The sequence below is a fragment of the Strongylocentrotus purpuratus genome, unplaced genomic scaffold (genome assembly GCF_000002235.5).
Source record: "Strongylocentrotus purpuratus isolate Spur 01 unplaced genomic scaffold, Spur_5.0 spur5_scaffold_8, whole genome shotgun sequence".
In the NCBI taxonomy this organism is placed as follows: domain Eukaryota; kingdom Metazoa; phylum Echinodermata; class Echinoidea; order Camarodonta; family Strongylocentrotidae; genus Strongylocentrotus; species Strongylocentrotus purpuratus.
In genome coordinates this window covers 10842718-10856874 of record NW_022145614.1, presented here as the reverse complement: position 1 = coordinate 10856874, position 14157 = coordinate 10842718, and the positions used below count along the sequence as shown (strand labels likewise).

General features: G+C 40.4%; 1 protein-coding gene across 2 annotated transcripts; it reads right to left on the bottom strand.

Annotated features, from left to right (window-relative positions):
- Positions 1–2262: 2262 nt before the first annotated feature.
- On the bottom strand, positions 2263–9245 carry LOC580177 (myoneurin). 2 transcript variants are annotated; one of them, XM_030975242.1, is made up of 5 exons: positions 9109–9245; positions 5353–7020; positions 4602–4869; positions 3538–4030; positions 2263–2374 (listed from the first exon to the last, which is right to left on the bottom strand). In XM_030975242.1, the coding sequence occupies exons 2-5, from the start codon at positions 7000–7002 to the stop codon at positions 2368–2370; spliced, it is 2418 nt and encodes an 805-aa protein (XP_030831102.1). In that variant the 5' UTR covers positions 7003–7020; positions 9109–9245; the 3' UTR covers positions 2263–2367. The 2 variants fall into 2 exon arrangements, with proteins under 2 accessions (XP_030831102.1, XP_030831103.1); XM_030975243.1 differs by having other exon boundaries at positions 9113–9245.
- Between the last annotated feature and the right edge of the window lie 4912 nt (positions 9246–14157).

Sequence of the window (14157 nt, the reverse complement as noted above, 5' to 3'; positions counted from 1 at the left end):
TTCATCATCGATATATGCTAGTAGTTATTTGCTTTTGTTATACAATAGTTCAGTACTAATCAAAGCTAGGTTATCATATTCACAACTACTAAATCTATAATTTATTACTGAATTTCAAATGGAAGAACTTTTCATCTTAATATGATAACTACGTTGTACATGTATACACAGCAATTTTTTTTATTTCTAATCACCTCATTTCACTAATCGTAACTCATTTACTGTTCACTCAGTCACTGCTTTTGACACTTTTATAGCAACTACATTTTTACATTATTTACATCATTAAACAAACAACAAATTATGGGGGGGGGGGGGGGGGATAACACTATAATTGTTTGAATACATGACACATGCTCATTATTTCAACACTATGTTTAGCTTTAACATGGATAATCGGTGAGGTGATGGAACATGGTAACTTTATTTCTGGCAACTTTCACTGTTTAAATAAATATGCAGCTAAGGACTGCTTTGATGTCCTGGTGAATTCATGAAATAAACCTATAATGAGGGAGAAAGGGCCATTAATGCTCTTATTATGTTAAAAAACAGTGTTTTTATCTCTCTATTGAACATGTGACATTTCGAAATGATGATAATCTATCTTTCCCGAAGACACAAAGGCCTGTATTCAACTCAAATGCAAACCCGATGCCGGGATTACAAAATCTGTTTAAAATCGGGTTTAACTAAGAAGGAAGTATGAGGTCTCAGGCCCTGTTCTCATTACATTACAACAAAAGCATAATATCTGAGGTAAGAACGTGTCAACACCATTTTGATCTGCCCATTGACTACTTTCTCCAGGGCGATCCAGAATGACGGACCGCTAGAGCACCTAGATAGCACGATCTACATGTAGAGGGAACCACATCAAGCTATCTCTCGTAATGAGAACGGTCAATTCAAGTAATGGTGATTCTTTCTTGTTCATGTTTTATACAATGCTCAAACATGAATGGATAGGCAATACCTATACATTGAAAAGTATTATTGAATAATGCATGCACAGATAAATAAAAAGCGTCATTGAAATACCATAGTCAGCATTGCCAACTACCTGTCTGCATGATTGCTAAAATCTAGAACTGAAAAAATTACTAAATAATGAAATAGCAATGTACAAAATCCCCCTACTACAAGTATGTACAGGTATTTACAATTCAAACTTTTAAAAATGAGGCAGTTACCTGTTTGTTAGAGGATCTCGTAATTGGAATTCATGTGATATCTGAGAGCAGCCATGCGTTTTGCAACTTCCAGGTTTGTATCATTGATTATTATTCCCATATAATTAACACTAAGATTATTTACAGTTGCAGAGTTATGGAAATTATAAAAGATATACCCTCAATCCTGTCTAATTCACAATCCACCGCTCCACCCCCCCCCCTTTTTTTTCCCCTCTTCAGCCTTAATTAACAGATATAACAATTAAAGATTTACATAAATAAATTTAATGAAAACTCTGTAAAAGCATTAACGACATATAGAGTAAAGGGTGGGTATACTGTACAGAGCACAATCTGCAACTAAAAACTGAATTTGGCAGTAGTCATACATGTAGATAGGAAAATAACTAATATAAAGAAATAATGCATTATATTAGGAACCTAAATTTTTGTTATTTTAAACCTGTTACATCAATACTGTACTATAACTGCTGGTAAGATTACATGGAATACTCAATTCACAATCTATTTAAAAGGCCTTAGCAGAACTTTTCAGCTTTAATGAATTACTAAACATGATCTTTTTCTTCCGATTCCTGTAAGCCTCATTATGGTCAAATGAAGCGCGGAAGAGGTGGGTGGTATACCACGATAACCTACCACCGCGGCATCATGGCAGCCACCAGATGATGTACAGCATGGTCTGTATTCACTATCTGCTCAACGACGGGTGTAGGGATATTACTGTGGGTGGTAGGATGGATGGGTACAGCATGGATCTCCAGAGGCACCGGGTGCAAGGGTGGTTTGGGCTGCTGGCTGTGTAGTACAAGAGGAGGTGCTAGAGGAGTGTGGGACTGTGGCGGATGCCCATGGTTGGCTTGCTGTTGCTGCTGCTGCTGCTGCTGTTGTTGCTGTTGATGCTGCTGTTGTTGTTGCTGCTGTTGCTGTTGTTGTTGTTGCTGCTGTTGTTGCTGCTGCTGCTGGTGTTGCTGCTGCTGTTGTTGTTGGATCTGATGGTACTGTTGCTCTGATATGACTTGGGCCATGTCATTGCCTGCTGCGATGATCTGCTGGGCGACAGACACCGGTGGCACACTGCTGTACTCTATCATGGGGTGGTGACGGATGATCTGGTTATCAGCACTGAGCTTCACATGGTGTGGCTGCACATCATGAGCTGGTTCCACATTCACCATCTACACATTCAGAAATATAACGAACACATATCATTTAATGGAAAGGAAATTGCATCCATTTCACGACAAAATGACAGATAATAGAAAATTATCCATTCCTATTAACTGTCAAAGAATGTGCCTAATCTCTGTAAACTACAAAAGTTCGCTGCAATATTTGAATGGTTTTCATTCAAAATTTTCATAAAAACATGAAAATCAAGTTATTTATATGACATACAGAATCACAAAAAATATTTCTCTTATGCATTATGCATGTACTTTCAGTCATTGAAGTTGCATTCTCTAAACAATAATGCACAAATAGATAAATAGGACTGTGTCTCTAACATGCCCCACAGTAGATTCATTATTTACCTTTGTAACCGTCAATATTCTTATTTTTAAATCTGTAGTTTCATATTAAACATAAATCCATTACTGTACCTATGGAGCTCAAATGTTTGCAGGTGTGCATTTATCACTTATTTCTCAAAATGACTCAAGAGTAAAAATGGAAATCCAATTACATTGCTAATCACCACCGAAAAATGTATTAACACATTTCTGTTTTACATTCTCAGTTTTCTTCAGATATTTAAAAAATTAATTATTTTGGCAAGGCTATTTGCAACTTGAGGTGTCAGTTGTGAAGTCTTTTGATCTACCGAACCAGGGAGTGTTTCACAAAGATCCTAAGTTGAACTTATCTCTAAGTTGGACTTAAAATTATGGAAAGCCATTAGCATCTTTGAAAATATTTTGTAAAGTTATTTTGGAATGTATTAATTCTTTATTCAAATCATTCATATTTTCTATCATCAAGGAGATTTCATGTTCTTGATGTGGAATTTATAAAAAAGTCGAAAATACTTGAATTTCTGCTTTTGAATATATTTCATTTTAAGACTCCAATGGCTGTCTATAATTTTTAAGTCCAACTTAGAGTTAAGTTCTTCTTAGGATCTTTGTGAAACACCCCCCTGGCTCAGGCTCGCTAGAAAACAGAAAACTGGCAGTGATTCATTCATGCTGAGAGCGTGTCAAAATCTCCACAAAATTTAAAAAAAACAATAGCTGCAGTGTAGAATAGATTTTTCTTTTATATGCCAATAGAGCTTGGCGTAAATATTCAAAATTGAAAGATACACGCAATAACAACTTTAACAACAACTCTTGTTTACCTGTATGACCATTCCCTCGTGATTGATGACCGAGGCAAAGGCAATGGCAGTGTGTGAGCTTGAGGAGGAGGTGGAGCTTGAGCCTGTGGTTGTTCTTGTTCTACGTGAGTCACCGTCACTGTTACAGGAACCTCCTGCACAACAGACCTATTGGCAAGGATCACACCGCTCGGAGGCTCTGCATACTTGGGACGACTCCTCTTGGCTTTGGGCCTCGAGGTCGGCGACGATGGCGAGGTAGGGTCTTTCCCTTGGCCACGCTTTTTGCCGGAGGGAGCGCGTAGAGGCGTGGGCATGTTGAGGTCATCTATGTTGGACAGGACACTGACGGGAAACTCTGGCATCTGATCTCCAAGGATCTTTTGGTGGTTCTCCACATGCTTCCACATGTTGCCGTTGTAGGCAGCTGTCCAGCCACACACGTTGCAGCGGTAGGGGCGAACCTTGGCGTGCTTGCTCATGATATGCTCAGACACAATCTTATTGGTTGCACCTGAATGCATGTAAGAGAGGAAGAGAAAGAGAATGTTACCTCTAGTTTTATTGGCTATGACTATTAAAGGGAATATGAAGTTCAATTTTGTGTATGTATCTAATCCAATAACAGAAATTACTTTCTAAAAGCTAATGTTAAATATCACCTATCTAAACATAACTATAAGATGTCACAAAATAAAAGAAATCAATGAAAGTGCATTATTATTTAAGAATAAAGGTATTTTTGACTTCTGTCATACATGTTAATACAGCCTAAAAAGACCAGTATCACTCAATCATGGTTTGAAGAAAAAAATAATAATCAAGTCTTCATGTCCATTCCAGTACAGGAAAAAGAAATCGCAGATTATTTGCTAAATTGCAGATCCCTAAATCTTACGCAGCACATTCAGTGAGTATGATCTAGTAATGGACAAGATACTTGGGCAGAAGAGCAATACGATCTCTATAGCATATTCTTTATAATTTATGCTGTAAATATCTGGAAAACTGAGTGTAGCATCCATTTTCTAAATGAGGAATGCTTTTTATTATGGAATCCAAGTATGGTATAGGTGAGACCTTACCTTTGAAATCACAGTGAGGACACTTATTGGGTTGCAGCCCTTCATGAGTACGGACATGCAGTACTAGATTGTTCTTTGTCTTGCTGGCATACGGGCAGAGGTGGCATTTGAACTGGCGATTCTCCTTGTGAATGCGGGAGTGGTATTCGAGACTCTTCGGCTTGCGGCCCACATAGTCACACACTGTACAGGCATAGGTGGGAGTTGGCTTCGGTCTTCCATAGCTGTCCTTATTCAGCAAGAGGCCGTGCTTGTGCTTGATGTGTTCCTGCGGAATTATGAAATACAAAGTATGTATCAAATGACATGTTACCAAATAGGCGATAAAGAATAGGACACATGGGGACAAGTCAAAGGATGAATAATTGAACATCCAGTCCTGAAATAAGTAAAGTTCAAGTACTTTAGAAATCAGTGATGCCAGTTAGAATTGATCAGAGGGTCAGAAAGTCACCTAGAATGAGCTATTTTGTACACAAAAAAAGCCTTGACTATTGTCTGTAGATAACTTGCCAGGGCCTGAATACAGGCTAATGCCTGAAAACTGGCATCCCTGAGGAATATATTACAGATGGCCAAAATGAGAGAAGTCATGGGAAATTTTCTTTTATGATCTAAAAGCTAAAGAGTTCTGATTGGCAACAACATTTAAGTTTGATATTCATCTAATATTATCTCAACCTACTGCAAGCCCATGAAATTCAAAACTATTCAAAACCTTCTCTTCTTTTTTTGTCTCATTGGCTCTCACCTTGAGGATGCCTTTGTCAGCACACTTGTAGTCACAGGACATGCAATGGTGTTTCTTCTCATCTTCTGAAGCATGGATACGCCTGTAGTGTATACGCAAGTTGAAGGGCGTGGTGGTGCGCCTGCCACACAGCTCACACATATAGTTCTTTGCGCCTGTGTGGGTGACCAGATGTTTCTTCAAGTCGTGGTAGTGGTTGGTTGAGAAATTGTTGCACTCGTCGCAGCGATGCAAGTGCAGCATCCTCTTGTGGACAGTGGCTAAGTGATTACGCATGGTTTCTTCTTCAGAGGCATTGTATTCTGTGCACTCTGTACAGTAGATTATATCCTTGGAATTGTCCTTGTAATGTGCATCCTTGTGAGATAACATCTCCCCTTCATCCTTGAATCTGGCAAAGCAGATAGTGCATACATGGACCTTGTAGCGCTTAAACTTTTTCCTACGAGGCTTTTTTGGATTTGGCTTACTAGTAGTATCATTCTCTTCCTCTTCTTCTTCCTCTTCTTCTTCTTCTTCATCTTCAACATCTGCAGTGCGCTTATTACCACGTTTTCTTGCAATTGACTGCCTGTCAGCCTCATTTTCAGGGGCTTGCATGAACTTGTCATACTCTGATGGATCAAAGTCCGGACTCTTTAGCCTTGCTAAAAGCTGTGGCTTGAAGTGTGCTTTGATGGCATGACTCTGCAGGAGCTTAGTGCCAATGCATGGAAATACCTTCTCACAGCCTTCAAAATCACACGTGGCAGCATTCAGCTTCGAGTTGTGATCAGACCGATAGTGGACCCTCATTTTGGCCCAGTGGAGACTGATGTAACCACATTCGCAGCAACGAAATCCATCAAGATTTGGAACATGACACTTCTCATGGACAGCCATCTCATCTACACTCATTACATTGGCACATCTATCGTTTGGACAGCGGATCATTTCTATCGCATCCCGCTTTTCTTTGTAGTTCTTGAACCATGATTCCACTCTATCGTCTAAGATTCTATTAAAAACATAGTATGGAATTGGCAAATTCTTCTCATCTGACCTCTTTCTTATATCAATCTTTGTTTTACGTGGTGGCTGTTTAGGAGGAGGTGGAGGAGCACTCTTCGGCTTAGATTTCTTAAATCCAACCATCGGCGGACGTCCACGCTTCCCTTTCTTGCGTTGCCTTCCACGTCCTTTATTCAGTATGGAAGGTTGGCGTACATAGATGGTTTTGGACGGTTCAGGCTCTTTCCTGGGTAGCCATTCATCTTCTTCTTCATCATCATCCATGGAATACTTGATCGGGGTAGCCTTCTTCCTCCTCCGCATCCCTCTGCCAAAACCAGGACCGGCATCTTTCTCCAGCTTCCTTTTAAGGATTTCATCTAAGGTCTTGGTTGATTTCTTCTCCTCTTCTTTTGCCTGCTCTTCACTTATCACGTCCTCATTATCTGATTCCACTGCTTTTTGCTCCTCTTCCTTTTCTTTAGTTTCTTTTACAGTTTCAGTCTCGTTCTTGGATGCTTTTGAAGGAGTTGCCTTGCTGAGGGAGACATACTGCTCTATGTGTTCTGTCAGGAAATGCTCTGCAATCTCAGTCTTGCTACCTCCAACAAAGTTGCAGAGCCTGCAGTTAAACTGCGTATCATCACTGCTTGTGCTCATCTTGATGATTTCTTGTTACTGGAAATAATAAGCATAAAAGAAAAATAGATATGTTAATTATCTGACTTATCATTTAGTTTTTGGTACTTCTAAAATTCTGACAAGGTCATAAAAGCAAAACTGTTCTTAAATTAATCTTAGAACAACAACTTGTTTTTATGTTTACTAAAAGTGTATACCCTTTGTTAGAAGTAACATTTGAAGCTTACATTTATAATACAAAATATAGCAACATTAAACCCCTTACATCAAGTGCAAGTTTTAATGATTGGTATACTTGAGTTTAATCCTAGTTAGGACTAACAGCACTAACTATAATATATAAACATTGATTTAGGAATAACTTAGTGAATTGATATTATGTATAAATATCAAAGTATAGCCAATTTCTTCAACCCCTCACCAGAATTCGTACATGAGTCATGAACCCCCAGCATTAAGTTCAAGTTTATTCAAGTTTATGCAAGTAACAGGGTGGCATGCCCTGCTGACATTCTGTTTGGTATTTACAGGTATACACTTCACTTTTTAAAATTTCCATACAAAAAAAATAACAATAATCTGGGTAATTAAAATCTCCATGTAGGCATACTAAAAAATAAAAAATTGAGGGGATGAGCTCCTGTGATTAAACTGCATTTCCACAAGAAACTGGGTTAACATAATTCTGATTTGATCAGCAAAGTGCAAAAAAAAAAATGGACATACATGTAGAATGGAATCCCATCATGCACTAAAATTGGTATTCTATTATTCGCGTCAAGGTTGGGAGTCTTAATTGGGACAATCACAATACTGGTAGCTTGATTTTCTCTCCTTCTTTTGCTCAGTACTCAGTGTGCACACTATAAGTATGATATTTGTTGCAATTCATATGTTTTTATACAAATTTTACAGCCCCTGTATGAAAATAATATTTCTTCATCATATTAAAGGGACTTGGTAACATTGTTCAGATAAAAGAAAATGGTGCTAGATTAAATTAAAGATAATCTGAGAGTTTGAGTGAAAACAAATCAATATTAATGATAGAAATTGGGAATAATTAACTGATCTGATCGATTCCTTAATTCTCTCAACTATGTTATTACAATTTTATTACATTTTCGGTGAATGTTAATCAGCACAAAGCAATGAATTAGCTCTTCATGTATACCATATTCCAGACATTTAGGTGTTGGAAAGATTTTTAAAGCCCTTTTTATGTCTTATTTTCATGGAAAAACCGTTGGGAAAATTCAAAATTAGTTGGGAGAATTTACTGTGTTAGAGGGTGTTACACAGTGAGGCCTTCACAGAAAACCATGAATAGAGAATTTTTAAAGAATTTTAGCATGTACAGTAGGACTGTAGGAGGAATATAATAAGTCACATTTCATACAAAATTACAGTTTTTTCATCATACTTCAACAATGACCAATGTTACCGAGTCACTTTAAAGTTTATCATATTTTTGTACACAAAACACAGAGCTTGCAAGAAATGTCAGTGTTGCTAATTTGCATTTCACTCATGACAATTAACTTTAAAAATTCATAAATGTCCTCTTTTTAATCTGGTTTTGGTTGCTCAAACTTTCACTTATTTCAGAAATTCCTCTTTGCTTGCAACAGCCACCTAAAATTGAAAAGTCAATTTTGTGGACAATTCTTCATGACATTTCTTCCACTTTGAAGAAATAGAATAACCTCATCATTGGCTTTCCTTTTTCAGTACATTTAACAACTAAATCAACAACAGCCAATCTCAAAACAGATAACGAGAAATGCATCATCCATCAATCGCTCTGCTAGCTGGCTTTTTGCCTTGTCAGCTCAGTACTTTAATAGTCTACACACACAGAACAGTACAGACGTGAACATGCACACACACACTCGGCCTCTTCGATTCGGTCAGGATGCACTCACTACATATAACACGGCATGAATAGAATGCTACGTTCTCTCCATACAATACACTGTAGTGTACTCACGAGTCGAATACACTGCAACTGCCCACAATCACAACCCAATTACCGTGCAAAAACCACCTCAAAAACACATTGATCAGCTACTTTCGACTCAAAATATTCAATATAAATGTACTATGATTAGTCTCGTAGCTTACCTACTTGAAATCAAGGCTCAAACTTCCACAGAAATGGAATATGGATGGGTAGCTTTCATCAGTCCGTCACAATTTTTAGACTACGACGCCATTTGCTAGACTCTTTCTGAGACCTCACACGCGCAAAATGCTAATCGTGAAATCCGACACAACTTATATAAATGCGCATGCGCGGAACCACCCTTGCGTGCGGCGTGCAAAACCATGTTTTCAACGTAGACTACTAGTATTATGCCTTTTTGTTTTGTATTTTAGATTAATTATCGATCTTCAAACTTGTAAGCAAACTAGATTTGTATCCAAAACCAGGCGCGGATCCAGGATTTCTTAGGGGGGGGGGCCCAAATTTGAAATTATGCGAGCCAAATATTGGTACGTTATGGTGACCAACAGTGACGTAATGGGGGGGGGGGGGGGGGAGGGCGAGTTTCCCCCTCCCAGGCTTTGACGTTTCATTATATTATTAGAAAAAGAAGACGATTTGTTGTACCGTTCTCTAAAATAATTCTCATCTGAATTTAGTTTTTCTCCTCCCGCGCGAAGCGCGGAAAATTTTACGATTTATTAAATTATTAGAGAAAGAAGACGATTCGTTGTACAGTTCTCGACTCTTAATCCTTGTCTAAATTCAGCCCCCCCTCCCCCTCCTGCGCGAAGCGCGGAAGCTTTGACGTTTTATTAAACTATCAAAGAAAGAAGACGATTCGTTGTACCGTTCTCGAAAATAATTCTCGTCTGAATTTAGTTTTTTCCCCTCCCGCGCAAAGCGCGGAAATTTTACGACTTATTAATTATTAGAGAAAGAAGACGATTCGTTGTACAGTTTTCGACTCTTAATCCTCGTCTAAATTCAGTCCCCCCCCCCCCCTCCCCCTCCTGCGCGAAGCGCGGAAGCTTTGACGTTTTATAAACTATTAAAGAAAGAAGACGATTCGTTGTACCGTTCTCGACCCTTTATCCTCGTCTGATTTCAGTTCTCCCCCCCCCCTCCCGTGCGAAGCGCGGAAGCTTTTACGTTTCATTAAATCATTAGAGAAAGAAAACGATTCGTTGTACAGTTCTCGACTCTTAATCCTTGTCTGAATTCAATTCCTCCCCTCCCCCTCCTGCGCGAAGCGCGGAAGCTTTGACGTTTTATTAAACTATTAAAGAAAGAAGACGATTCGTTGTACCGTTCTCGACTGTTAATCCTCGTCTGAATTCAGTTTCCCCCCCCCCCCCCCCTCCCGCGCGAAGCGCTAAAGCTTTTACCTTTCATTAAATCATTAGATAAAGAAGACGATTCGTTGTACTGTTCTCGACTCCTAATCCTTGTCTAAATTCAGCCCCCCCCCCCTCCCCTCCTGCGCGAAGCGCGGAAGCTTTGACGTTTTATTAAACTATTAAAGAAAGAAGACGATTCGTTGTACCGTTCTCGACTGTTAATCCTCGTCTGAATTCAGTTTCCCCCCCCCCCCTCCCGCGCGAAGCGCTAAAGCTTTGACGTTTTATTAAACTATTAAAGAAAGAAGACGATTCGTTGTACCGTTCTCGACTCTTAATCCTTGTCTAAATTCAGCCCCCCCCCTCCCCCTCCTGCGCGAAGCGCGGAAGCTTTGACGTTTTATTAAACTATTAAAGAAAGAAGACGATTCGTTGTACCGTTCTCGAAAATAATTCTCGTCTGAATTTAGTTTTTTCCCCTCCCGCGCAAAGCGCGGAAAATTTTACGACTTATTAAATTATTAGAGAAAGAAGACGATTCGTTGTACAGTTTTCGACTCTTAATCCTCGTCTAAATTCAGTCCCCCCCCCCCCCTCCCCCTCCTGCGCGAAGCGCGGAAGCTTTGACGTTTTATTAAACTATTAAAGAAAGAAGACGATTCGTTGTACCGTTCTCGACCCTTTATCCTCGTCTGATTTCAGTTCCCCCCCCCCTCCCGTGCGAAGCGCGGAAGCTTTTACGTTTCATTAAATCATTAGAGAAAGAAAACGATTCGTTGTACAGTTCTCGACTCTTAATCCTTGTCTGAATTCAATTCCTCCCCTCCCCCTCCTGCGCGAAGCGCGGAAGCTTTGACGTTTTATTAAACTATTAAAGAAAGAAGACGATTCGTTGTACCGTTCTCGACTCTTAATCCTCGTCTGAATTCAGTTTCCCCCCCCCCTCCCGCGCGAAGCGCTAAAGCTTTTACCTTTCATTAAATCATTAGATAAAGAAGACGATTCGTTGTACTGTTCTCGACTCCTAATCCTTGTCTAAATTCAGCCCCCCCCCCTCCCCTCTTGCGCGAAGCGCGGAAGCTTTGACGTTTTATTAAACTATTAAAGAAAGAAGACGATTCGTTGTACCGTTCTCGACTGTTAATCCTCGTCTGAATTCAGTTTCCCCCCCCCCCTCCCGCGCGAAGCGCTAAAGCTTTTACCTTTCATTAAATCATTAGAGAAAGAAGACGATTTGTTGTACAGTTCTCGACTCTTAATCCTCGTCTGAATTCAGGTTCCCCCCTCCCGCGCAAAGCGCGGAAGCTTTTAATCTTCATTTAATCATTAGAGAAGAAGACGATTCATTGTACCGTTCTCGAAAATAATCCTCATCGGAATTTAGTTCCCCCTCCATCCCGCGCGAAGCGCATAAGCTTTTACGTTTCATTAAATAATTAAAGATTCGTATTACCGTTCTCGCCTCTGAATCCTCGTCTCAATTCAGTCCCCCCCCCCCCCCCCCTCCTCCCCTCCTGCGCGAGGCTTCGACATTTTATTATTAGAGAAAGAAAACGATGCGTTGTACCGTTCTCTATACTCTTAATCCTTGTCTGAATTTCAAAGAGGTGGGGTCGAGGCGGCGGAGCCGGCCTTGGAAGCTCAGGCGTTTTAGGCGTTTAATTAAGGTCAGATGAGCATATTTTTGTGTATACCTTATTATTTTGTGACACTGGCAAGTCACTATTTGGCGTGGGGTCCAGGGGGCGGAGCCCAAAAAAATTAGGGGTTTTAGGCATTAAATTACCGTCAGATGATCATCTAAGGGCCCGCCGTAGGGCCCTAGATGGAATCCAGGGGACAAAGCCCCCGGAAGCTTAGGGGTTTTAGGCATTTAATCACGGTCAGATGAGCATATTTTGATGCCTCGAGGCTCTCGATCCCCGCCGTACCTTGGGCCCTGACATGTAGGAATCTCAAGAATCATATTTTTTGCCTGGTTGTAAATTTAGGAATTTTTTTATTTTCCAACAACACATACAAACGTATAATTTATTAAAAAGTGAGGAAAAATTTCGGAAATTATGTCATTTCAGCATTATTTTTGTAATACACCGTTGTGGAATCAGAAATAAACCACGTTTGAATTTGATTTCCCCCAAGCCCCCCCCCCCCTCTATCAGTACGCCAGTATCTCCTCTTTTCCTTTTTTTTCTTTCCTTTTCCTTCCTTCTCTCTTATTTTTTTTGATTGGGGGGGGGGGTTAACAGCCTGGGAGGCAAGGCCCTTTCGGCCCCCCCCCCGATCTCCTTCTTCCCCCTTTACTTTTCTTCTTCCTCTTCTTTCTTTCCCTTTTTCTCCTTTTTCCCTTCTCCCTTCTTTTCCTTCTTCTCTTTTTTTTTTTTTTTTTTTTTTTGCGGGGGGGGGGGGGGGGGGGCCAAGGCCCGCTCGCCCCCCCCCCCCTGGATCCGCGCCTGTCCAAAACGTTGCATTTTTGTTAGCCTAATCAGCGAAAAGTAAACAACAGTGCAGTTCTTCTGTTTCGCTTGCTGACCCGAGGTGGGGTACGTGCCATATCTCTCTCTCTCTCTCTCTCTCTCTCTCTCTCTTATTCTTAATAATATCCACCCTTTTTCTTTCTCTCTCTCTCATTCCTAATAATCTCATCCCTAGCTCTCTATTTATTTCTCTTTATCTCTCTCTCTCTATCTCAATCCTCCTACTCCTCCTCGTTCTTTTTCTACTTTTCCTTCTTCTTCTTCTTTTTTCTACTTCTTCTTTTTCTTTATTTTCTTATTTTTCTTGTATACTTATTACCATTTCTATCATTATCATTTCAATGCTGTTATCATCATTATTATTATCTTTAATATTTTTTTCTTATCTGACTGTAAATAATGCAATTTTAACTTTTCAAATTTGAACATGACATGTCGGGGACCCAGATGGAAATAAGCTCTCGAGCTTTCGTGGGTTATCCAGTTCAAACTGACTTGATTTTGATCTTATTCTTTTTATTGTTGTATGCTGGAGGCTTAATTGGCCAATAAAATCAATTAATCAATCTGTGAGGTATAAAGCTCCGCAATAGGAAATTAGGCACAGGGTGTGGGGCGGGGTAGGATGTGCGGAGTTTGATATTGCTACGGTGTGATATGCTACCTACCGGGAAATTTGCGATAATTAAGGAGCTATATCTCAAGTCAGGCGGGAAATGATTTAAAAGTTGAAGTTGGGATTCTTAAGGTGCAAGGTTTCAGGTGGGTTTTAGCTGACGTCTATCGAGGGAGAATATGCATGGAGGCTTGAGGGGTATGATGCAAGGGCGGATCCAGCCGGCGGCAGCAAGGAAGGGGGCCACTGATTCGTGAGAAAATGTTTAGCGGCGAGTCAGCCAGCCGGCGAATAAGCGGGGGAAGGGAGGGGGGGGGGGGGTATGGAGCACAATTTTTTTCCTCCAAATTCGTGAGAAAATATTTAGCGCCGGATCAGTCAGCCGGCAAATACGCGGGGGCAGTCTTTTCTTTTATTAAAAAAAAGGTTAAATTTACCTGTTTTGGGTGCCAGGGGGGCGGGCCAGGGGAGGGAGCCCACCCCCTTCCTAGATCCACCACTGTGTGGTGGGAGGGGGCGGGCGGGGGTTGGGCGTTCCATATTACTGCTACGTACAGGGGAGTTTGTGGGAAGAAGACATCTCAAGTCAGGTAAGGTGGGAAATTATTTTAATAGAATGAAAATGGGTCATAGGGTTGCAAAGTGTAGGGAGGGTCCTACCTGACGTCTATATAAGGGGAGCTTCGAGTGATGCTGAGATGGTGGTGTGGTAAAAAAACATGTATATGTAACAGAAAGGGGGAACTGACATCA

Bases quoted from the DNA above. Each gene is read 5' to 3' on its own strand.
- LOC580177 (XM_030975242.1), bottom strand. From the start codon at position 7,002: ATGAGCACAAGCAGTGATGATACGCAGTTTAACTGCAGGCTCTGCAAC. The intron at 4,870-5,352 runs GTGAGAGCCAAT...ATAATTCCGCAG, and splicing joins CTGACAAAGGCATCCTCAAG to GAACACATCAAGCACAAGCA. The intron at 4,031-4,601 runs GTAAGGTCTCAC...ACATGCATTCAG, and splicing joins TCCTCACTGTGATTTCAAAG to GTGCAACCAATAAGATTGTG.